The following is a 25,794-nucleotide window of genomic DNA, read 5'->3' as shown; positions in this document are numbered from 1 at the left end:
TCAAGGGTGAATAAGGGGTTAATAAGTGACAGGGGGGGGGGTGTAGTGTAGTGTTGCTTGGTGCAACATATTACTGAGCTGCCTGTGTCATCTGGTGGTCGATCCAAACAAAGGGGACCACCAGAGGACCAGGTAGCAGGTATATTAGACGCTGTTATCAAAACAGCGTCTAATATACCTGTTAGGGGTTAAAAAAAATCACATCTCCAGCCTGCCAGCGAACGATCGCCGCTGGCAGGCTGGAGATCCACTCGCTTACCTTCCGATCCTGTGAACGCGCGCGCCTGTGTGCGCGCGTTCACAGGAAATCTCGTGTCTCGCGAGATGACGCATAGATGCGTGACTGTGCGCAGGGCTGCCACCTCCGGAACGCGAATCTGCGTTAGGCGGTCCGGAGGTGGTTAAAGGGAGTCTTTCACGCCGATTGACCCTATTAACCTATTAACAGACTTATGTCCACGGCATCCTTCCTATTAAAACTGTTCTTACCGTTAGTTCCCTGCTAGCATCGTTCGTCCAAAAAACACTTTTATTCCGTATGCAAATTAGGCTGTGAAGGTCCTTCCTCCTACTGTCAGTAATCCCGCGCATGCGCCGATGACCACGATATCGGCGCGTGCGCATTGAATGACCACAGTCTGGCCGGGGCATCACAGTTTACTGTGTGCATGCGCCGGCCCAGGCCTAACTTACGTTCTTGCCGTGATGCATGCGCACGGTAAACTGTGATGCCCCGGCGAGACTGTGGTCATTCAATGCGCACGCGCCGATATCGCGGTCATCGGCGCATGCGCGGGATTACTGACAGTAGGAGGAAGGGTAGAGAAGAGACCAAGGGCGGGCAGACGCGGCGGATGGGCGGGCAGACGGGGCGGAGGGGGAGTGGATTGGTATGAAAATGACCCAGGGGCCTAGGCACCGGCCGTTGTAAGGCCGCCCCTGGGCACCTTCACAGCCTAATTTGCATACGGAATAAAAGTGTTTTTCGGACGAACGATGCTAGCAGGGAACTAACGGTAAAAACAGTTTTAATAGGGGGGTTGCCGTGGACATAAGTCTGTTAATAGGGTCAATCGGCGTGAAAGACTCCCTTTAAGTTATGGTATAATAAATCATTTAGATTTTTGCATAGACACTTGTACCATGATTTACGGATTGCACAACATAATTAAATTAACAACGATCTCTTTTTGAGGTGTTTTATATGTCCACCTTCGAGGATCAATACCCTTTGACATTTTTCTTTTGATCCTATTTTTTTTATATAACGCATTTGCTTTATATCCCCGACATACCACTGTCATGAAGTACAATATGTGCTGAGAAAACAATCTCAGAATGTCTTGGATAAGTAAAAGCGTTTTAAAGTTATCACCACATAAAGTGACACTGGTCAGATTTGTGAAAAATGGCAGGTTCCTTAAGGTGAAAAATGGCAGGGTCCTTAAGGGGTTAACTAGATGACTGAAGCTAACAGTCTTTGTCCCTTTCTATGTGCCTGTTGTTTTTTTTATGAACTTTTATTTTATGCAAATAAATAGTAGGGGCAACGCCCCCATTGCTCCTAGAAGCTCATTGAGATAAAATAAAGTAAATTTTTCCACAAAAACAGAGGCACATAGAAAGAAGGGACAATGACTGTTAGCTTCAGCTGACATTAGGACATGTCTAATGTCAGCCAGTTTAATGACCATGTTCCTGTTGACAGAAGCCCTTTAAAGTGTGAATCCACTTTTTTTCTTTTTTTACATTTTCTTCACAATAAGATTACATCATTCCAAGGGTGATACTTTTCCTAAAACAACAGAACAGCTTCAAGAGTAACAGGCTGTACCAGTCCAACAACTAACCGACTGACCCTAATCACAACTTTGCACCACGCATGCGCAGGAATGTGTTATGCTAAGTCGGCACATTCGCCAAAACGACTAAAATAACCAGCAGACTAACGGACGAAATCTGTTATTGGTCTTCCGATAACACTGCATATAGATGCTCACTCAGGAGTTAACATTATTCTAGATTAGCTGTAGAACTTTCTGCCCACCATTTCCGCGTTGAATGTGCCGCGTGTAATCGCCAGTCTTCTGCTGTGTGACGTGGAGCTGTAAGCAGCGCTTCCGGGAGGGACACCGAGCCCATCAGCTGCAGCAGTGGTGTGTGCACGGCCGCTTCTCCGTACAACATGGGTGAGTGCGCTGGTCAGGACCCTGTATCATCCAGTTCCCAGGATACCTTCTACATGAGGTGGTCAGTGATTTACCTCTGGGCAGCCAGTCATGCAAGGGTCAGCTCATAGGCTCTTTCTGATCTAATATGTACGTGGCAGCAAGCTCTCTAGCTAAATAGTAACGACCTTATAATAAACTGATCAGGATGGACATGTTGGTTAGTGCCCTGACTACCCATTGTTGGCCAGGTGTGCCTATAGACTCTGCTAGGTCGTCCCATCTGGGCGAGACTGGCGTGCTGTGTGGTTTTTAACATTTTTCCCATTGGAACGCTTCTTAGATCACTCATTGTGAGTAGTGTTGAGAGAACTTGTGTTTTAAGTTTGGCGTACAAGGTTCGGGTTATCTAAGAATTCCGTTATGGATTCCGGACCATAATGCATGGTCCGTGGTAGCGGAATCCATAAAGGAATTCTTAGATAAGGCTACTTTCACACTTGAGTTGTGAAGATCCGGCAGGCAGTTCTGTCGCCCGAACTGCCTGCCGGATCCGGAAAGCATTTGTAGACGGATGCGGAACTGTCTAACAAATGCTTTGAAACACCGGATCCATCTCTCCGGTATCATCCGGAAAAACTGTATTATATTTTTTTGCATTTTTAAAGGTCTGCGCATACGCAAACTGGATCCGTTTCGCCGGAAAACTTGGTGCTGGATCCGGCATTAATGCATTTCAATGGAAAATAATGCCGGATCCGGCATTCCGGACAGTATTCTGGAATTTTGGATGGAGAAAATACTGCAGCATACTGCGGTATTTTCTCCGGCCAAATACCGTAAGAGGGACTGAACTGATGCATCCTGAACGGATTTCTCTCCATTCAGAATGCATTAGGATAAAACTGATCAGTTTTTTTCCGGTATTGAGCCCCTAGGACGGAACTCAATGCCGGAAAAGAATAATGCAAGTGTGAAAGTACCCTTACCCAAACCTTGTACGCCAAACTTAAAACCACAAGTTCGCTCAACACTAGTAAATGCACTTTTGAGGATTTTCCGAATCCCCCATTGCTTCTGGTCCATCAGCCTTGGCTCTGTTGGCTGCGTCTGTGTCGCCCCAGAACTGACACAGGATTATGACATCTCTTTGGGGTTGAGGTTTCACCAGGTAGGTTTTATTACCTGGATGATGGAGCAAGTGACAGATTAGATTTCGCCTCCAGAGGTGTCTCCCAAGAAAGGAAACCATTTCGCCAGTGCCCATGACTCAAGATCCAACCTTCCGGTAAGTCTTGGGGTTTTAATTTTGGAATATTGCTTGGCTGTATTCCCTTGTCAAATCCCAAGGCTTGTTGGAGCCACCTCTAATAGGAGGCACTGTTGAGATGGTTGTTTTCCCTAGTAGATACCTCCTTTGCCATGGAGAACTTCCAGTAAGTCTCCATACAGGACTGGTCCCTCTTTAAATTCAGCACCCTGCCTAAGCCCTCTCCAGAATCCTAAAATATGAGTCTTCTAATAGTGTGTGAATGAGATTTTGAAATTTCATCTAACCTGGTTTCACACTTGCGTTGTCCGGATCCGGCGTGTACTCCATTTGCCGGAATTACACGCCGGATCCGGAAAAACGCAAGTGAACTGAAAGCATTTGAAGACGGATCCGTCTTCAAAATGCGTTCAGTGTTACTATGGCAGCCAGGACGCTATTAAAGTCCTGGTTGCCATAGTAGTAGTGGGGAGCAGTATACTTACAGTCCGTGCGGCTCCCGGGGCGCTCCAGAATGACGTCAGGGCGCCCCATGCGCATGTATGACGTGATCCATGCGATCACGTGATCCATGCGCTTGGGTTGCCCTGACGTCACTCTGGAGCGCCCGGGGAGCCGCACGGATGGTAAGTATACTGCTCCCCCACTCCCCACTACACTTTACCATGGCTGCCAGGACTTTAGCGTCTTGGCAGCCATGGTAACCATTCCGAAAAAGCTAAACGTCGGATCCGGGAATGCGCCGAAACGACGTTTAGCTTAAGGCCGGATCCGGATTAATGCCTTTCAATGGGCATTAATTCCGGATCCGGCCTTGCGGCAAGTCTTCAGGATTTTTGGCCGGAGCAAAAAGCGCAGCATGCTGCGGTATTTTCTCCGGCCCAAAAACGTTCCGGTCCGGAACTGAAGACATCCTGATGCATCCTGAACGGATTTCTCTCCATTCAGAATGCATTAGGATAAAACTGATCAGGATTCTTCCGGCATAGAGCACCGACGACGGAACTCTATGCCGGAAGAAAAGAACGCAAGTGTGAAAGAGCCCTAAGGGACCTGCCATGGCAGAATTAAACACGACTGGCCTTTGGCTAGTCCCATACATGGTGCTTTTCCACATGACCTCTCGCCTAGTTTAATACACATGACTTACATAAAAGTGGCATGTATATATCGCTTTGAAAAGTTATTTCTGTCTTGGCATAAGGCTTTGTCGTAAGATTATGGTCGGTGTTAGTATGGCGGCTGGCCTCTGGGAGCCCCACCAGAAAGGATGTGACCAAGGTCCCTTAGATTTTCCCCTGAACATTTGTGGTGGGTGGACGGTCACCCCAGCAAAGTGTTGCCTTACAAATACAAGAAATTACACAGTCACAGAGTAATTAAAGGGGTTATCCGGTAATTAATATTCATGACCTATCCTCATGACTGGTAATCTATATCAGATTGGTGGGGGGCTGACACCTAGGACCCCTGCTGTTTCACCTGTTAGAAGAGGCTGGTGCTCCATGAAAGATGCAGCCTCTTCCTGGGCCATGTGAAGTAAGTCACTGTACATCGGTCACATGGCCTAGTTGCAGCTCAGCCCTCATGGAAGTGAACAGGGCTTTGCTGCAATACCAAGCACTGCCACTATACAATGTACGGCGCTGTGCTCACCAGATGACCGCTCCCTGCAACAGCTGATCGTGGGGGTGCTGGGAATCGGCCAACCACGATCTGATAATGATGACCTATCCTGAGGATGTAGAGTGACAGGGGGAGAGGAAATCACCACGGTCCTCGTGATAATGCTCATAGGTAGTGTTGAGCGAACTTCTGTTTTAAGTTCGGCGTCTAAAGTTCGGCTTCCGGTTAGCGGAGGATCCCGATATGGATTCCGAATTCCGTTGTGGTCCGTGGTAGCGGAATCAATAATGGCCGATTATTGATTCCGCTACCACGGACCACAACGGAATTCGGAATCCATATCGGGATCCTCCGCTAACCGGAAGCCGAACTTTAGACGCCGAACTTAAAACAGAAGTTCGCTCAACACTACTCATAGGTTAAAAGACCTTTGATGTCATCACCATGTGACCAGTTACATCTACCTTGTTTCTGGTCACATGGCCATGACATAATCACAGGTCCTTTATCCTTCAAAATCCAGTAAGATCTTGATGCAGGAGGTTTCCTGCTGTGTGCCTGTAGTAATGTGAGGCACTTGGTCTTATTATTTTAGCACCTCCATGTGCCTCACATTAATAGTAACAGTGACCCCACAATGTCCTCATATAATGGACATGAGGTTAATGATGGTGTCACGTACTATTAATATGAGGCATTTGTAATATGTGCCTCAAGTTAATAACCCGATAATGTACCTCCACACATAATGGACAACATGGAGTTAATGTGAAGTACATAATGGGGTTACCTACTATTAATATGAGGCACGTGCCGTCATTAACCTCATGTTGTCTATTACGTGAGGAGGTACTTGACGAGGTTACCATTAACGTAATGCATATAGTTTTGTCAATTTAGACCTCCATGTGCCTCACATTATTAGTAAGTGACCCAGTCAAGAACCTCCTCACTTCATGGTCAATTGATATTTTACAAAAAAAAACACCTCCATGTTGCCGGCAATGTGTGGGTATTTTTTGTGTTTTTTTTGCGTGTTATTGACTATTGCAATACTTTTTCTTGGTAATCAAATCAAAATTCTGTTATGGTGACAACGGTACGGGTGAGTATTGTTTTTTCTGTTATTTTCTTGACGTCATATAGGATGTGGCGCAGTCATACATGAAGCTTACTTTAGGTAATATTGCGTTAGTTCCTATTGACTTTACCTCTCCCTCCTTTTAGGGGGTTTCTTTTCCAGCATCTTCTCCAGCTTGTTTGGAACCCGGGAGATGAGGATTTTGATTCTGGGTCTCGATGGAGCTGGGAAGACCACAATACTTTACAGACTACAAGTGGGAGAGGTTGTTACCACCATTCCAAGTATGTACTTGTGTGAGATAATAGTCTGTATACACGTTGGTGTGATGGGCACTTTTATATGTACGTGCCTAAATGTCAATCACTCGTTCTGTTAGTGGCTGTGGTAGCTTTTTACACAATTTATATTAGAAGGGGGCTAGTATGCCTATCTGATCTGGATAACTGGTGGCCTTTTAGACAGATTTCATGGTATACTATTTTGAGCCATTTTGAACTTGCTGATTACAGCTAGTGACATTATATGTTTTTATCTCCAGCCATTGGTTTCAATGTTGAGACAGTAACCTACAAGAATCTGAAATTCCAAGTATGGGACCTTGGAGGACAGACCAGTATCAGGTAATATTGATAGCTATTTTGGGCTTATTTGGAAGGCATTATTTAGATCTGGTATGTCACTTTCAGGATCGTATGCAGGGCCCGTGCAAGGATTTTTGCCGCCCTAGGCAAGATAAAAAATTGCCCCCCCCCCCCCCCCCCCCCCTTATCAGATGATCTGCCCATATCATGACATCACATATGTTCCACCCCTTGGTCAGCATTTAAATTAAAAGATAGTTATATGTTGCAATAAAGCCCCCTATTAAGAATGGTGGAGAATAACTACCATAACTTAAAGGGTTTCTATCACTTCGTATGACATAATTAGCTGTCAGACACTAGCGATCCGCTAGTGTCTGCTCTGGCCAACCATCCTAATATAACAGCTTTTGGGGCAGCCGTTTTGCTAAAAAAAGAACTTTTATAAAAATGCTAATGAGCCTCTAGGTGCTATGTGGGCGTCATTAGCACCTAGAGGCTCCGTCTACCTTCATACACTGCCACCGCCCAGCACGTCCCTCCAGCCCGCCCATCTCCTGCTGAATGCGATCCTCCGTGTGACGCAGCGGACGAATTCTCGCGCATGCGCCGTGCGCGGCTGTATCCGGCGCATGTGCAGTGAATGTCTGACCGCTTCCCTGCTCAGACATCTCCACTGCGCCGATGACGTCATAGTGCTCCAAGGAACAGGCGCAGTGGAGATGTCTGAGCAGGGAAGCGGTCAGACATTCACTGCGCATGCGCCGAATACAGCCGCAACGGCGCATGCACGATAATTTGTCCGCTGCGTCACACGGAGGATCGCATTCCGGAGGACATGGGCGGGCTGGAGGGACGTGCTGGGCGGTGGCTGTTTATGAAGGTAGACGGAGCCTCTAGGTGCTAATGACGCCCACATAGCACCTAGAGGCTCATTAGCATATTTATAAAAGTTCTTTTTTTTAGCAAAACGGCTGCCCCAAAAGCTGTTATATTAGGATGGTTGGCCAGAGCAGACACTAGCGGATCGCTAGTGTCTGACAGCTAATTATGTCATACGAAGTGATAGAAACCCTTTAAGCCATAGCTAAAGAAACAAGCCTGGGGCGAAAAACAATAAGGCCTTCCCCCATGACACAATGACTTTTACAGAAGAAACTGTATATTGTGGGGCACAGTGTAGGCTATATGTGTATAACATAAACATATTTCATATGTAAACTTACAATTACTTGGCTTGACCCTTGGGGATCTCGGACACCACTTCCACACTTTGGCCGGGGGAGCTGTTGTTGTGTTTTTATCCTAATGAGAAAGATTTCATAATAAGGATTTGGAGAAGGGTCAGAGGGATAGCAGAGCAGAGAGAGGCTGCTACTAGGGGGTCATACCATGGGGGAGTAATAAATCCCACCATAATGCCCCCCCCCCCCCGTAGAAATAATTATCCTTATTATCATGTGCCAGAGCCCCCCCCCATATCATGTGCCAGAGCGCCCCCCCCCCCTATCATGTCCCAGTAGCCATAGGGGCCCCCCCTATCCCTATCATGTCCCAGTAGCCACCAGTATTGACAACAACAAAAAAACACTTATACTTACCTCCATGTCAGCGATGCAGGCCTCTTCCAGCCTGTGTCCCGCGCTGTACGGCTCAGGGGGCGCGATGGTGTCATCGCGCCGGCCTCTGATAGGCTGCAGGCATTAGGCCGGCAGCCTATCAGAGGAAGGGGAAGGGACACACCTCTCCCTCCCCTGCCCTGCTACACAGCCATCTGTATCGCTGTCCTGAGGACGGTGATACAGTGGACTGGAGATGAGCGCTTCCACAATGGAAGCGCTCATCTCCGTGTGACGTGTGTCCACAGTCCTGCCTATAGTTAGTTGCGGGCCGGCGCATGAGGGGCGCCGCCGGCCACTTAACAAACGTTTATTTTTATTTTTTTTTAAACCGGACGGTTCCGGCGCCCCCTGCTAAATTGCGCCCTAGGCGGCTGGCTAGGTCTCCTTACAGGTGGCGCCGGCCCTGATCGTATATTGCAGCTCTTCAAATATCACACTGGTCTTTTTTTTTCTCTCTGTTTTAATCAATTACCTTTGTTTTCTGTATAATAGACAGATACAAAATGGAGGTGGGGAGCTGCTGGGCGCAGGACACTTTACAACCATAAATAAGGAGCAGTGGGGCAGATTTATTAAGACTGGAGGGTCATTTGCCAAATGTATTTAAAGGTGCATTCCTCTTTGGCACATTTTGGACTGTCCTAAAGTTGGGACTCAAATCTGAGAGTGCTATGAGTAGGCATAGATTTGTGCCAACATTTGCTCCATCTTCTGTCCTTAGTATTAATAAATCTGTCCAAAAGTTTTAGGCCATGCCCCCCCTCTGGTAACCCATGCTCAATGACTGAGCATTACGTGTGGGCTTCCTCGCTCTTCAGTCACTGAATGATGGGTTTCTGTGTATTGCTGTGCACATAGAGAGGCATGTCAATCAGTGGTTGGAGGGCAACCTCACAGGCCTCATGCTATGAATTGTAACTTGTGCATTCTCAAAATCTACTTACTGTTAAAGGGGTTGTCTCACGTGGAACATTAGTGGCATATCACTAGTATATGCAACCAATGTCAGATGGGTGCGGGTCCCGCTCTTATCTCGAGAATTTAACTCCCAAAGAGAACAAGAGCGCACCGTGCATGTGCGTCTTTCCTCCATTCATTTCTATGGCAGTGGTGAAAATAGCCGAGCCACTTGGCTATTTCCAGCAGTTCCATAGACGTGAATGGAGCACTGGCCGCGTCGCACTCTCAATTCACTTCTACTGGAGTTCTGAAAATTGCCAAACACGTCACTCGGCTATTTACTGCACTTCTATAGAAATGAAAGGAGGGTGGGTGAGCGCGTTCTCTTTGGGAACTTCATTCTAGAGCTAGGTGCTGGTCCCAGAGGTTCCACCAATGGTCCAGGTGACACAACCCCTTTAACTCCCAAGTGACAGACCACTGAAATCAGCGTGTGATGACAGGTTCTCTTTAGGTAAATTGCTAAATTGTTTTTTTTTCTCCAGTGTGGGCGTTTCATATGCCTTTTGTTCCATTACAGACCATACTGGCGCTGCTACTATTCCAACACAGATGCTGTAATATATGTGGTAGACAGCTGTGACCGAGACAGGATTGGGATTTCTAAATCTGAACTGGTTGCAATGTTAGAGGTAACAGTAACATAATACATTGCTAGTTACGTGGAAGTATATACACCTTTGAATAATAGCTCTTATAATCAGCAAACGTAATCTTGAGAAGCTCTTTTGCTGTTTTAACTTTTCATTAGCTAGCTGGTAACTAATTTCTTATGACAGGTATTTTAGCATCATGTACCTGTATTTGGTTAAATTGAACAAGGGTATCATGGCGGGCAAAGACCACACTAAAATTCAGTGCTATCCCAAATGTGCTTTTTTTCTGTCTACAAATTATTATTATTTTTTTCTATTTTACTTGCAGAAAACCACACTCACGCAAGCATATTTTTCAGGTGAAGGGCAGTCCTATGTCTGGCCTTACCCTAAGGGCTGTTTCACACGAGCGGATGCCGTTCGTGGAATCCGCTGCATGAATGACAGCCAAGCCCCGTTCCGGACAGCAGAGACACGGAGTATTAACATGACTGATAATGCTCCGTGCCGCTCTGTGATCTTTTTACTACAAAATCACAGTGAGGTAAAGTTGTCACAGTGATTTTGTAGCAAAGAGCATTATCAATCATGTTACTGCTCCGTGTTTCTGCTGTCCAGAGCGGGGCTTGGCTGTCATTCACGCTGCGGATGACACGCACGCCATCCGCTCGTGTGAAACAGCCCTAAGGCCCCTTTCAGACGAGCGAGTTCCACACTCCGGATTCACAGCGTGAGTATAAGACAGCTCTCGTCCTGAACTTCCCAGCACTGCTGGGGTCACATTGCATTATATTGATTTATGATGTTATGTAACCCTTACAGTTCTGGAATGTATTATGTAACACTGACAGCATTATGTCTGTGTTATCCAATACATTCCAGACCTCTAAGGGTTACATAACATCATAAATCAATATGGTGCTACGTGACCTGGTCAGTGCTGGGAGGTCAGGACGGGAGCTGCTGCATACTCACGCTGGGAGTTCAGAGTGTGGAACTCTATTGTCAAAAGGGCCATGAGGTACATTCACATTTTCGCAGTTATAAAAGGAATTGCTAATTTGTGAGGTTCGTTAAAATCATTACATCTAAAGCTTTTCTTGGAGGAAGAAACATATTGACAACCTTTTAAATATTTACTTATGGCATATGCTGTAATTATCACAAATCAAACTTACACTGACATTTTTCTCCTAGGAAGAGGAGCTGAAAAAGGCCATTCTTGTGGTTTTCGCTAATAAACAAGACATGGAACAGGCAATGACCCCCACAGAGGTAGCAAATTCATTAGGTTTACCCGCTTTGAAGGATCGTAAATGGCAGATTTTCAAGACATCAGCTACAAAGGGCACTGGCCTTGATGAGGCTATGGAATGGTAAGCAGAACACGTGTTCCATTGAATTCATAGTGCCAACATATTCATTTTAACAACAAAGTTCAACTTCTAGTGACAGCTAAGACTCTGTTCACACTGTGTCAGAGTAATATATTTGATGTATATGATAGGAAAACTATCAGCATTTAATTCAAACACATCCATAGGGTCCCGTTCACCCGATGGGGGCCTAAAGAGTGTCTTTTTGCCCCCTGGGGGTGGTATTCATTGCATACTTTTTTTTTTCCCTATTGTGGACTGCACTTTCCTGTGGGACCTGGGTGCCCCGCAAAATAAACTATACTGCTTGCTATGCCTTTTTTTCTTAACAATGTGAGTCAATGAAAAACATATGCCACTGTATGTCTGTACACTGTTATACTGTGGAGCCTTCTGTTGGAGGTATGTGTCGGGGAATTCTCCCATGGAAGGCTTAAACCCAATGTGCATAGCCTGATGCCTTGTGATGGCAAGCGGTAAAGAACACAAATGGGGAGATTTAACAAAACTGGCTTAGTTGCCCATAGCAACCAATCAGATTTAACCTTTGGAAAATGAAAGAAGGAATCCGATTGGTTGCTATGAGCAATGAGCCAGTTTTCCAGTTTTGATAAATCTCCCCCAATATGTCATTTTTTTTTTGTCATCTAATATTGGCATGTCCCTAATTGAAAAAACACATTTTTTCAAGTACGTTGTTAAGCAACTGGAGTACGTAGGCAATAGTCACCTATTTGGAAATCCTCATGTACTAAACAACAGAGACTGTCTCCAAATTACAGACATCTGTCAGCAGATTTGTACCTATGAAACTGGCTGACCTGTTAAATGTGCACTTGGCAGCTGAAGGCATCTGTGTTGGTCCCATGTTCGTATGTGCCTGTGTTGTTAAGAAAAATGTTGTTTTAATATATGCAAAGGAGCCCCTAGGAGCAAGAGGGGATGTTACCTTTACACCTAGAGACTCTGCTCTCTCTGCCACTGCCATGTCCTCCCCACTTTGATTGAGAGGGCCTGGTATAATGACCTTTTCACTCACTGGTCCTGGAGATGTCGTGGCAGTTGCGGAGAGAGCAGAGTCTCTAGGTGTAATGGCAACGCCCCCATTGCTTCTAGAGGCTCATTTGCATATATTAAAACATCATTTTTCTCAGTAAGGCCTCATGCACACAAACATATTTTCTTTTTTTGTGGACCGTTATATGGAACCATTCACTTCAATGGGTCCGCAAGAAAAACCAGAAGTTACTCTGTGGGCATTCTGTTTCCGTATGTCCGTATTTCTGTTCCGCAAAAGAATAGAACATGTCCTATTATTGTCCGCATCACTGACAAGGATAGTACTGTTCTATTAGGGGCCAGCTGTTCCGTTCTGCAAAATACGGAATGCACACAGACGTCGTACATATTTTTGGTGGATCCGTTTTTTGCGGAACGCAAAATACATACAGTCGTGTTCATGAGGTCTAATGCGGGCACATATGAACATAGGACCAACACAGATGCCTTCAGCTGCCAAGTGCACATGCAACAGGTAAGCCAGCTTCATGGGTACAAATCTGGCAGATACCCTTTGAGCTCAATTTCACCCATTATATTGTAACAGATGATGTAGATTTCATTTAAATAAGATTGGGCATGCAGCAGATCTGAAATTGCAGCAAGTTTAGAATCTGCTTTTTTAACCACCTCCGGACCGCTGTACGCACAGACGCGTCCTGGAGGTGGTTGATTCATTCCGCCTGGACGCATATACGCGTCATCTCGCGAGACGCGAGATTTCCTGTGAACGCGCGCACACAGGCGCGCGCGCTCACAGGAACGGAAGGTAAGAGAGTTGATCTCCAGCCTGCCAGCGGCGATCGTTCGCTGGCAGGCTGGAGATGTGTTTTTTTTTAACCCTAACAGGTATATTAGACGCTGTTTTGATAACAGCGTCTAATATACCTGCTACCTGGTCCTCTGGTGGTCCCCTTTGTTTGGATCGACCACCAGAGGACACAGGTAGCTCAGTAAAGTCCCACCAAGCACCACTACACTACACTACACCCCCCCCCCCGTCACTTATTAACCCCTTATTCACCCTTGATCACCCCTGATCACCCCATATAGACTCCCTGATCACCCCCCTGTCATTGATTACCCCCCTGTCATTGATCAACCCCCTGTAAAGCTCCATTCAGACGTCCGCATGATTTTTACGGATCCACTGATAGATGGATCGGATCCGCAAAACGCATCCGGACGTCTGAATGAAGCCTTACAGGGGCGTGATCAATGACTGTGGTTATCACCCCATATAGACTCCCTGATCACCCCCCTGTCATTGATTACACCCCTGTCATTGATTACCCCCCTGTAAAGCTCCATTCAGACGTCCGCATGATTTTTACGGATCCACTGATAGATGGATCCGATCAGCAAAACGCATCCGGACGTCTGAATGAAGCTTTACAGGGGCATGATCAATGACTGTGGTGATCACCCCATATAGACTCCCTGATCACCCCCCTGTAAAGCTCCATTCAGATGTCCGCATGATTTTTACGGATGCACTGATAGATGGATCCGATCCGCAAAACGCATCCGGACGTCTGAATGAAGCTTTACAGGGGCATGATCAATGACTGTGGTGATCACCCCATATAGACTCCCTGATCACCCCCCTGTAAAGCTCCATTCAGATGTCCGCATGATTTTTACGGATGCACTGATAGATGGATCCGATCCGCAAAACGCATCCGGACGTCTGAATGAAGCTTTACAGGGGCATGATCAATGACTGTGGTGATCACCCCATATAGACTCCCTGATCACCCCCCTGTAAAGCTCCATTCAGATGTCCGCATGATTTTTACGGATGCACTGATAGATGGATCCGATCCGCAAAACGCATCCGGACGTCTGAATGAAGCTTTACAGGGGCATGATCAATGACTGTGGTGATCACCCCATATAGACTCCCTGATCACCCCCCTGTAAAGCTCCATTCAGATGTCCGCATGATTTTTACGGATGCACTGATAGATGGATCCGATCCGCAAAACGCATCTGGACGTCTGAATGAAGCCTTACAGGGGCGTGATCAATGACTGTGGTTATTACCCCATATAGACTCCCTGATCACCCCCCTGTCATTGATTACACCCCTGTCATTGATCACCCCCCTGTAAAGCTCCATTCAGATGTCCGCATGATTTTTACGGATGCACTGATAGATGGATCGGATCCGCAAAACGCATCCGGACGTCTGAATGAAGCCTTACAGGGGCGTGATCAATGACTGTGGTGATCACCCCATATAGACTCCCTGATCACCCCCCTGTCATTGATTACACCCCTGTCATTGATCACCCCCCTGTAAAGCTCCATTCAGATGTCCGCATGATTTTTACGGATGCACTGATAGATGGATCGGATCCGCAAAACGCATCCGGACGTCTGAATGAAGCCTTACAGGGGCGTGATCAATGACTGTGGTGATCACCCCATATAGACTCCCTGATTACCCCCCTGTCATTGATTACCCCCCTGTCATTGATTACCCCCCTGTAAAGCTCCATTCAGACGTCCGCATGATTTTTACGGATCCACTGATAGATGGATCGGATCCGCAAAACGCATCCGGACGTCTGAATGAAGCCTTACAGGGGCATGATCAATGACTGTGGTGATCACCCCATATAGACTCCCTGATCACCCCCCTGTCATTGGTTACCCCCCTGTAAAGCTCCATTCAGATGTCCGCATGATTTTTACGGATGCACTGATAGATGGATCGGATCCGCAAAACGCATACGGACGTCTGAATGAAGCCTTACATGGGCGTGATCAATGACTGTGGTTATCACCCCATATAGACTCCCTGATCACCCCCCTGTCATTGATCAACCCCCTGTCATTGATCACCACCCCTGTCATTGATCACCACCCCTGTCATTGATCACCACCCCTGTAAGGCTCCATTCAGACATTTTTTTGGCCCAAGTTAGCGGAATTTTTATTTTTTTTTCTTACAAAGTCTCATATTCCACTAACTTGTGTCAAAAAATAAAATCTCACATGAACTCACCATACCCCTCACGGAATCCAAATGCGTAAAATTTTTTAGACATGTATATTCCAGACTTCTTCTCACGCTTTAGGGCCCCTAGAATGCCAGGGCAGTATAAATACCCCACATGTGACCCCATTTCGGAAAGAAGACACCCCCAGGTATTCCGTGAGGGGCATATTGAGTCCATGAAAGATTGAAATTTTTGTCCCAAGTTAGCGGAACGGGAGACTTTGTGAGAAAAAAATAAAAAATATCAATTTCCGCTAACTTGTGCCAAAAAAAAAAATTTCTATGAACTCGCCATGCCCCTCATTGAATACCTTGGGGTGTCTTCTTTCCAAAATGGGGTCACATGTGGGGTATTTATACTGCCCTGGCATTCTAGGGGCCCCAAAGCGTGAGAAGAAGTCTGGTATCCAAATGTCTAAAAATGCCCTCCTAAAAGGAATTTGGGCACCTTTGCGCATCTAGGCTGCAAAAAAGTGTCACACATCTGGTATCGCCGTACTCAGGAGAAGTTGGGGAATGTGTTTTGGGGTGTCATTTTACATATACCCATGCTGGGTGAGAGAAATATCTTGGTCAAATGCCAACTTTGTATAAAAAAATGGGAAAAGTTGTCTTTTGCCAAGATATTTCTCTCACCCAGCAAGGGTATATGTAAAATGACACCCCAAAACACATTCCCCACCTTCTCCTGAATACAGCGATACCACATGTGTGACACTTTTTTGCAGCCTAGGTGGGCAAAGGGGCCCATATTCCAAAGAGCACCTTTAGGATTTCACAGGTCATTTACCTACCTAACACACATTAGGGCCCCTGGAAAATGCCAGGGCAGTATAACTACCACACAAGTGACCCCATTTTGGAAAGAAGACACCCCAAGGTATTCCGTGAGGGGCATGGCGAGTTCCTAGAATTTTTTATTTTTTGTCATAAGTTAGTGGAAAATGCTGATTTTTTTTTTTTAATTTTTTTTTTTTATACAAAGTCTCATATTCCACTAACTTGTGACAAAAAATAAAAACTTCCATGAACTCACTATGCCCATCAGCGAATACCTTGGGGTCTCTTCTTTCCAAAATGGGGTCACTTGTGGGGTAGTTATACTGCCCTGGCATTCTAGGGGCCCAAATGTGTGGTAAGGAGTTTGAAATCAAATTCTGTAAAAAATGACCTGTGAAATCCTAAAGGTGCTCTTTGGAATATGGGCCCCTTTGCCCACCTAGGCTGCAAAAAAGTGTCACACATCTGGTATTGCCGTACTCAGGAGAAGGTGGGGAATGTGTTTTGGGGTGTCATTTTACATATACCCCTGCTGGGTGAGAGAAATATCTTGGCAAACGACAACTTTTCCCATTTTTTTATACAAAGTTGGCATTTGACCAAGATATTTATCTCACCCAGCATGGGTATATGTAAAAAGACACCCCAAAACACATTCCTCAACTTCTCCTGAGTACGGGGATACCAGATGTGTGACACTTTTTTGCAGCCTAGGTGGGCAAAGGGGCCCATATTCCAAAGAGCACCTTTCGGATTTCACAGGTCATTTTTCTCGCCCATATTCCTTGGGGGACACAGGAAACCATGGGTATAGCTCTGCTCCCTAGGAGGCGTGACACTAAGCGAAAGCTGTAAGCCCCTCCTCCATCAGCTATACCCTTCAGCCTGGAGAAGAGACTGCCAGTTTTTGCTTAGTGTCCAAGGAGGCAAGACACCCCCTGCTTATGCAGGGTTGTTATCCTATGATTTTTATTTTTTACGTATTTGTTGTTTTTAACTCGGTTTTTTTCTACCTACAGGGACAACAGAGGCGCATTGACCCCTCTGTTTCTCCCGGGGTTGAGTTGCGCCAGTGCCGGTAATTCCGCACTGCCGCCTCCCCCACAGAAGACAAGGTGGACCAGGGCAGCCTCGCTCCCCTGCGTCCCGCCAGCTCAGGGTCGCCCGCACGCCAAGTCCCTCCCCCGGCTTCCTGCCACCGCGGTGCCAGGAGCTGAAGGGGCGACCCCGCTGGATGGACTGAGGGCGAAGACAGCGTATGGTGAGAGTGGCTGCTCCAGCCTCCCCTTCCTCCCTCCCACCGCTGCTACCAACATGGCCACTGTTACATGACCACTGCAAACCGCCCCCCGCCCCCCCCCCCCCCCCCCCCCCCCCGCATATCGGGACGTTACCGGGCATAGTTGGAGGGCAGTCTATCTGGGCAAGTCCTAGAACGCTGCCTTACAGGGGACGGCTGCAGACTTGCAAGCAGTCTGCTACATCTAGGCGCGGTGGGAGCCGTTCTCCTGGCATGAACGGCGCCATGTCATGGCCGGCACTTCAACATCCTTGGGGGTTAAAATCATTTTGCCGCGCGCGCGCGGCTCTGCTTCGGCTTCAGCGCGGCAGAGGGGGGGCGGAGCTTCCTTACACATTCAGCTCCGTGCTGCTGCGCTCCGCTACTTCCGGGTTCATCTCTCTGCCGTGCGATCCTGAAGCCTTTCAGCTCCGTGCTGCTGCCTCTCCTCCACAGCCTCCTCAGTCCGTTCCCCTTACAGCTGCCGCTTGTATCATCGGGTCTGGTAGGACTGTTTAACCCCCTCCGTGCCACAGTACTGTTGCCTTAAAGTGCAACATCTTTCCACCATGTCAGACCCTTCTGCAGCCGCCAAGCCATGGTACCATGCCTGTACCGCTTGTAGGGAACCCTTTCCCCGGGGGCAGTCCGATCCGCACTGTACTGCATGCCGAGCCCCACCGCAGCCTCAGTCGCCCGCTGTGTCGCTCCCTGCTTCCTCTGACCCGCCTGACTGGGCTAGATCCCTGTCCCAGGCCGTGGAAAGCCTCACTCATGTCGTGGGCCGCCTAATAGATAGGCCACCTACCCCGCAGGACGCCACTCTGACTGTCGCGCCCTCCGGGTCCACTGCTTCTGCCGCTGCAGCGGGTTCATCCTCTCCTAGTGACCCCTCCCGAGCTAGGCACTCTCAGAAGCGTATTAGAGTAGAGCGAGCCTCCTCCTCGGATGCCTCCCTCTCCCCGCCACGCGTGCGCACCCAGACGAGCCTCTCCTCTCCAAAGGATTCGCTCTCTGAAGGTGAATTGGCGGCTTCAGATTTGGAAATGGACTCGGCCCTGCCGTCCAAGCTAGCCTCAGCGATGGCTCAACTCATCTCTGATATACGTGACACCTTTAAGGTGCAGGATGACCCCCCTAGCTCGGACGCAGCTAGCGTCTCCTTTATCAGACCCAGGCAGGCCTCAAAAGTCTTTCCAATCCACTCTGATTTCTCCTCCGTGGTGTCTAAGGCTTGGGCTCGCCCGGACGCCCGTTTTGTCAACCCAAAGAAGCTGGACATTTGCTATCCTTTTCCAGCCGATGTCGTGGCCACCTGGTCTTCCCCACCCAAGGTAGACCCCCCTGTGGCCCGGCTGTCAAAGAACACGGCCATCCCTGTTCCCGACGGGTCCTCTCTTCAGTCAGCGGAGGACCGTCGCATGGAGACCCTGTCCAAGGGCATTTTTGCTGCCTCCGGTTCTGCCCTCAGGCCGGTTTTTGCCTCTGCTTGGGCAGGGAAAGCAATCTCTGCTTGGGGTACGCAGCTGGAACAGGAGTTGGACTCGGACATCCCCATCCAGGACCTACGTTCCTTGGCCCAGCTTATTATTCGGGCCGGGAATTTTGTCTGTGAGGCCTCCCTTGATGCGGGAGCCCTTATTGCGCGCTCCTCCGCCCTGGCAGTTGCCGTCAGGAGGGAGCTCTGGCTGAAGGTCTGGAAAGCGGACGCTGCCTCCAAACGTTCCTTGGCGGGGCTACCGTTTGCGGGTTCCCGCCTTTTCGGGGTCCGCTTAGACGAACTTATTTCAGAGGCCACGGGTGGTAAAAGCACCCATCTTCCTCAACCCCAAGCCAGGGGCGCCCCCCGCGGACGCCCTGGTGCGTCTCGTTTTCGGTCCTCCCGCAGGGCCTCTGGGGCTCCCACCACAGCTGCCGCTTCGGCTCCTCCCCAGGACAAGCGTAGGAAGCCGTTTTTTCGGGCGCAGCCCTCCTGGCGCAAGCCGCAGGCTGCCCGCACACCCGCAGCAAAACAGTCCTCTGCCTGAAGGCGCGCCCCCACCCACCCGGGTGGGGGGCCGGCTCCTCCTTTTCAAGGACGTCTGGATGGCTCACGTCTCCGACGCCTGGGCCCTCGAAATTGTGTCCTCCGGATACAAAATCGAATTTGCATCCTTCCCTCCGGATCGGTTCTTTCGCTCCCGCCCCACGCGAGACCCGAAAGACGCGGCCGCGTTCTCCGCGGCCGTTCAAGCTTTACTGGACAGGGGGGTGATTACCCCCGTTCCTCTAGAGGAAAGATTCCAAGGGTTCTACTCGAACCTCTTTGTAGATCCTCCGTGGGGCGGTTCGGGGTCTCCTTCTCCACCGTCGACCGTCCTTCCGCTTCTGCATGCGGGTATTGGGGCAGATGGTTGCCTGCTTCGAGGCGATCCCATTTGCGCAGTTTCACTCCCGCCCTCTCCAACGGGCGATCCTCTCCTCCTGGGACAAATCGCCGCAGTCTCTGGATCATCCCTTCCATCTGTCGCCTCCGGTGCGGTCATCTCTCCGCTGGTGGTTACAGTCCCCTCTTCTGGGCAGGTCCTTTCTGCCACTCAACTGGTTGGTGGTTACAACCGATGCCAGTCTCTCGGGCTGGGGAGGCGTGTTTCCTCCCCGATCCGTCCAGGGCATTTGGTCTCCATCGGAGTCCAAACTCTCGATCAATGTCCTGGAACTGAGAGCGGCCCTTCTGTCTCTACGACACTGGACTCATCTGCTGAAGGGTCATCCAGTTCGTGTACAATCAGACAACGCCACGGCCGTGGCGTACATAAACCACCAGGGGGGCACTCGCAGCGCTGCAGCGATGCGGGAGGTCACCAGCATTCTCCGTTGGGCGGAAGCCCACGTCCCGGCCCTATCTGCAATTTTTATTCCAGGGGTGGACAATTGGGCGGCGGACTTCCTCAGTCGCACCACCGTCGACCCCGGCGAGTGGTCTCTTCACCCGGAGGTATTCGAGGCCATTTGCCTTCGTTGGGGCATTCCGGACGTGGACCTCATGGCCTCAAAATTCAATCACAAGGTCCCCGCCTATCTGTCCAGGGCCAGGGATCCGGGAGCTTGCGGAGCCGACGCCCTCGTTCTTCCTTGGCGAGGCTTCGCGCGCCCATACATATTCCCTCCCATCCCTCTCCTGCCCAAGGTCCTTCGGAAGATCGCGGCGGAAGGCGTCTCGGTGATTCTGGTCGCTCCGGACTGGCCCCGCCGGTCTTGGTATGCCGACCTCATGCTGCTCCTGGCAGACGCGCCCTGGCCACTGCCCGCCAGGGAAGATCTTCTCTCTCAGGGACCGATCTTCCACCCGCGTTTAGGGTCCCTACGTTTGACGGCGTGGTTGTTGAGACCACCGTCCTGACACGTAGGGGTTTTTCTGCGGATGTCGTCCGCACCATGATCCGCGCCCGTAAGCCGTCCTCTTCTAGGATCTATTATAGGACCTGGAGGACTTTTTTGGGGTTCTGTACCGATCTGGGGATTCCTCCGCTCCGCTTTTCTCTCCCCACCGTTTTGTCCTTCCTGCAGAGCGGACTGGCCCAAGGTCTAGGCCTTAGTTCTTTGAAGGGTCAGGTATCTGCGCTGTCCATTTTGTTTCAGCGCCCACTGGCCCCCCTTGGTCCTGTCAAGACCTTCCTTCAGGGCGTGGCTCACGCGGTTCCTCCGTATCGCCCTCCGGTACCGCCCTGGGACCTGAACCTGGTTCTCTCAGCGCTCCAGGCTTCTCCTTTCGAGCCTCTGCGGACGGTTTCCTTGCGACTTCTGTCCTGCAAGGTTATTTTCCTTGTAGCCATCACCTCTCTTCGGAGGGTGTCCGAATTGGCTGCACTCTCCTGTCTGGAACCTTTCCTAGTGTTCCACCAGGACAAGGTGGTTCTTCGTCCGGTCCCTTCCTTCCTTCCTAAGGTGGTCTCCGCCTTTCATCTGAACGAGGACATCGTTCTCCCCTCTTTGTGTCCTTCCCCTTCCCATCCGCGGGAGAGGAAGCTTCATCGCCTGGACGTTGTCAGGGCGCTCAAGATTTACCTGGAAGTAACCAGCTCTTTCAGGCATACTGACTCGCTCTTTGTGGTCCCGGAAGGGTCGCGCAGAGGGATGGCGGCATCCAAAGTTGCTATCGCTCGTTTTGTCAAGATGGCTGTTACTGAGGCTTATCTCGCCAAGGGCAGGGTTCCTCCCCTTGGTGTTACCGCTCACTCCACTAGAGCGGTCGGGGCTTCCTGGGCTCAGAGAAATCGGGCTTCTTCGGAGCAGATTTGCAAGGCGGCCACTTGGTCCTCCTTGCACACCTTCACCAAGTTCTACAGGGTGCATACTCATGCGTCGGCTGACGCTGCTTTAGGCCGTCTGGTGTTGCAGGCGGCAGTTGATTGATGCCTCTGGCGTTGGTTGAGTTTGTTCTGGTCCCTCCCTTCTGGGACTGCTCTGGAACGTCCCATGGTTTCCTGTGTCCCCCAAGGAATATGGGCGAGAAAAGGAGACTTTTGTATTACTTACCAGTAAAGTCTCTTTCTCGCTCTTCCTTGGGGGACACAGCACCCGCCCTTCATTGGGTTACAGTTGTGGTTCCGGCTTGGTTGCCCCCGTTGGGGCCCGACAGTTCTTTTTCCGGTTGGTGGTTATCTTTCACTACTTGGACACGCAACTGGCAGTCTCTTCTCCAGGCTGAAGGGTATAGCTGATGGAGGAGGGGCTTACAGCTTTCGCTTAGTGTCACGCCTCCTAGGGAGCAGAGCTATACCCATGGTTTCCTGTGTCCCCCAAGGAAGAGCGAGAAAGAGACTTTACTGGTAAGTAATACAAAAGTCTCCTTTTTACTGAATTTGATTTCAAACTCCTTACCACACATTTGGGCCCCTAGAATGCCAGGGCAGTATAACTACCCCACAAGTGACCCCATTTTGGAAAGAAGAGACCCCAAGGTATTCGCTGACGGGCATAGTGAGTTCATGGAAGTTTTTATTTTTTGTCACAAGTTAGTGGAATATGAGACTTTGTAAGAAAAAAAAAAAAAAAAAAAAAAATCATCATTTTCCGCTAACTTGTGACAAAAAATAAAAAGTTCTATGAACTCACTATGCCCATCAGCGAATACCTTAGGGTGTGTACTTTCAGAAATGGGGTCATTTGTGGGGTGTTTGTACTGTCTGGGCATTGTAGAACCTCAGGAAACATGACAGGTGCTCAGAAAGTCAGAGCTGCTTCAAAAAGCGGAAATTCACATTTTTGTACCATAGTTTGTAAACGCTATAACTTTTACCCAAACCATTTTTTTTCTACCCAAACATTTTTTTTTTATCAAAGACATGTAGAACTATAAATTTAGAGCAAAATTTCTATATGGATGTCGTTTTTTTTGCAAAATTTTACAACTGAAAGTGAAAAATGTCATTTTTTTGCAAAAAAATCGTTAAATTTCGATTAATAACAAAAAAAGTAAAAATGTCAGCAGCAATGAAATACCACCAAATGAAAGCTCTATTAGTGAGAAGAAAAGGAGGTAAAATTCATTTGGGTGGTAAGTTGCATGACCGAGCAATAAACGGTGAAAGTAGTGTAGGTCAGAAGTGTAAAAAGTGGCCTGGTCTTTCAGGGTGTTTAAAGCGAACCTGTCACCATGATTTTGGCATAGAGCTGGGGACATGGGCTGCTAGATGGCCACTAGCACATCTGCAGTACCCAGGTCCCACAGCTCTCTGCGCTTTCATTGTGTTAAAAAACAGTTTTGATCAATATGCAAATTACGTGATATGAGTCCTGTAGCCGGAGAGGAGTCAAGCCGGAAAGGAGCCCAGCACCGCCCCGCGTCCTCCGATTCTCCTCCTTGCCTGCTGACGTCACAGAGCTGGAGCGCCGAAATCTCGCGATGCGCGAGCTAGCGCATGCGCAGTTCGTTCCCTGTGCTGATGCCAGCACAGGGAATGAACATGATGCCGACACTGCGCATGCGCTCGCTCGCGCATCGCGAGATTTCGGCGCTCCAGCTCTGTGACGTCAGCCGGCAAGGAGGAGAATCGGAGGACGCGGGGCGGTGCTGGGCTCCTTTCCGGCTTGACTCATCTCCGGCTACAGGACTCATATCACGTAATTTGCATATCACTCAAAACTGTTTTTTAACACAATAAAAGCGCGGAGAGCTGTGGGACCTGGGTACTGCAGATGTGCTAGTGGCCATCTAGCAGCCCATGTCCCCAGCTCTGTGTGCAAAATCATGGTGACAGGTTCGCTTTAAGCACTGGGGGCTGAGGTGGTTAAAGAGGTTAGCTGGGCTTTTTCTATTGATGACCTGTCCCCAGGATAGAAATATCCAAAAATCTGCAGCACTCCTCCATTAATGAAAAAGTCCAGTCTTTTATTAAACCAGCAGCATAACTACAGCGACGTTTCGACCACCTCTGGTCTTTATCAAGCTGCTTGATAAAGACCAGAGGTGGTCGAAACATCGCTGTAGTTATGCTGCTGGTTTAATAAAAGACCAGATTTTTTCATTAATGGAGGAGTGCTGCAGATTTTTGTATATTTTTACCTGATAATGGGACCCTTGGCCGGGATCTCTATCTGCGAGCACCACCGCCCATGTTGGAATTTGTAGTGCTGCTTATCCTTTTTTTTTACCTGTCCCCAGGATAGGTCATCAATATCAGATTGGCGGGGGTCCGGCACCCAGCCGATCAGCTGTATGAGGAGACTGTGTGTGCATGCTGTCTGCCTTCCTGTCCGCTGCTGCTGTCCCATAGACATAGCAGCAGCAGGAAGAGAGAAAGGAGACTGCACCTGCACACTGTGTGCCGTCTCCCCGTACAGCTGATCGGCAGGGGTGGCTGGTGTCTGACACCTGCTGATCGGATATTGATGATCTATCCTGAGGATAGGTCATCAATAGAAAAGGCCCGAACAACCTGTTTAATTGGGTTTTGTCAAAATCTCCATTACTTACCGGTACATTATCCAGTATTTTGCAATGAACTTGGTAGGACAGAATTTTGGTAACTTGATCTCTTATTTTGATTTCTTTGTCTTGCAGGTTAGTGGAGTCCCTGAAGAGCAGGCAGTAATGTTATCTTTCAAGAATGTTTCTTACCTCCAGTGTAAGAATGGCTCTGGATGTACATAATCTGCACCATCACCACCTAACTTTGCTCCAACAGTGACTGACAAGGGTGTCTGAAGTCTGTACCTTCTGTACCCATCTCCAGTAGCACTGTATCATACTGCACTATACCTCGTGCCTGTCCTGTAGTGTAGATTCACCTTATTTATGACTGTTTTGTAATGGGAACTACAATGTGGGGGATTGCACAACTTGGTTTTGAGATCACATATCTGTCTCTGTTATGTGAGATTTTTATTTTAGTGTAAAAACCTGATTGATTTAGACGATGGCCAGCTGGACGAATGGCCCTCGGCTGTGTAAAGATTGTACTCTGAAATCCATCTGTATAGAATAAACATTTATAATTGGAATATTTATGTGTGAGACATAAATTTATCACTGTTTTGATAGTTTTTGCTTTATAGGGTAGTCCCTAAATGACCTATCCACAGGATGGGTAAGAAATGCCAAAACCCCCAGAAATCATGACAGTAGGAGGATCCCCGAGTCCTATGGGATAGTCTTTGCTCTCTAATGTTTAAATCAACTACATCAAAAACTGCAGTATGTGAATGTAAGCATTGTAACACCAGGTTCTTAGAAGCAGAGAACTGAAACATGGCATTATGGCCATACCCATTAAAATAAAATGCAGTTTCCTCCCGAGTGCCACTTCCTGGTCGGCACGTCTGCTGGGGCTTACCCCTGCGGCTTATTTTTCCCTGACCGGCGTCTGGGTTCGGCCAGGGATGCCGAATAGTGTTCTGGCGAGCGCAGGGGCGTGGCCTGACGGGCGCTTAGAGCTGGTGTCATTTTGGGGATGGGGCTTGTTTGCTCCGCCCCACGCCAGCAGAGGGCGAATGGGCTCCGCCCACTTCCAGGATTTAAAGCACCTGGCAGGACGCTGATGGTGCTTGCTGCTTGGAGGGACACGGGCTAGGTGAGTGTTTGTCCCTTCTTACAGGGCCTAACCTTTCCCTTATTGGGGTGCCAGGGGTATCATTATGTATGAACCCAGACCCCAGGTCCAGAAGCAAGCGGTCCCTTTGGTGCATCATTTTGCCTGCGCATCATGTCACGCAAAATTTCCTTCCCCAGTCAGACTAGCTCTGCTTTGCGTGTGCTGCGCTGCCATCTAGTGGCTCGGCTCCGGACCCATTGCTTGCCGCTGCCCAAGCTATGGAAGAACCAGAATGGGCACGTTCCCTGTCTAGGGTGGTGCAGGATGTCTCTAATACCAACAAAGCTATTGTGGATATATTGGGGCATTTG

General features: G+C 48.8%; 1 protein-coding gene across 2 annotated transcripts; it reads left to right on the top strand.

Annotated features, from left to right (window-relative positions):
- Nucleotides 1-2,081: 2,081 nt before the first annotated feature.
- On the top strand, nt 2,082-24,893 carry ARL1 (ADP ribosylation factor like GTPase 1). Of its 2 annotated transcripts, XM_040407242.1 has the most exons (6): nt 2,082-2,189; nt 6,292-6,429; nt 6,687-6,768; nt 9,832-9,943; nt 11,105-11,283; nt 24,454-24,893. In XM_040407242.1, exons 1-6 carry the CDS (start codon nt 2,186-2,188, stop codon nt 24,482-24,484), a joined length of 546 nt encoding a protein of 181 aa, XP_040263176.1. In that variant the 5' UTR covers nt 2,082-2,185; the 3' UTR covers nt 24,485-24,893. The 2 variants fall into 2 exon arrangements, with proteins under 2 accessions (XP_040263176.1, XP_040263185.1); XM_040407251.1 differs by lacking the exon at nt 24,454-24,893 and having other exon boundaries at nt 11,105-11,287.
- The last annotated feature ends 901 nt before the right edge of the window (nt 24,894-25,794 follow it).

Source organism: Bufo bufo, chromosome 1 (assembly GCF_905171765.1).
Source record: "Bufo bufo chromosome 1, aBufBuf1.1, whole genome shotgun sequence".
Classification (NCBI taxonomy): Eukaryota; Metazoa; Chordata; class Amphibia; order Anura; family Bufonidae; genus Bufo; species Bufo bufo.
The sequence above is the reverse complement of the archived record's forward strand: the minus strand, read 5'-3'. Positions and strand labels throughout refer to the sequence as shown.

Coding starts and splice junctions, on each gene's coding strand:
- ARL1 (XM_040407242.1), top strand. Junction 6,430..6,686: donor GGTTGTTACCACCATTCCAA/GTATGTACTTGT, acceptor TTTTATCTCCAG/CCATTGGTTTCAATGTTGAG. Junction 6,769..9,831: donor GGAGGACAGACCAGTATCAG/GTAATATTGATA, acceptor GTTCCATTACAG/ACCATACTGGCGCTGCTACT.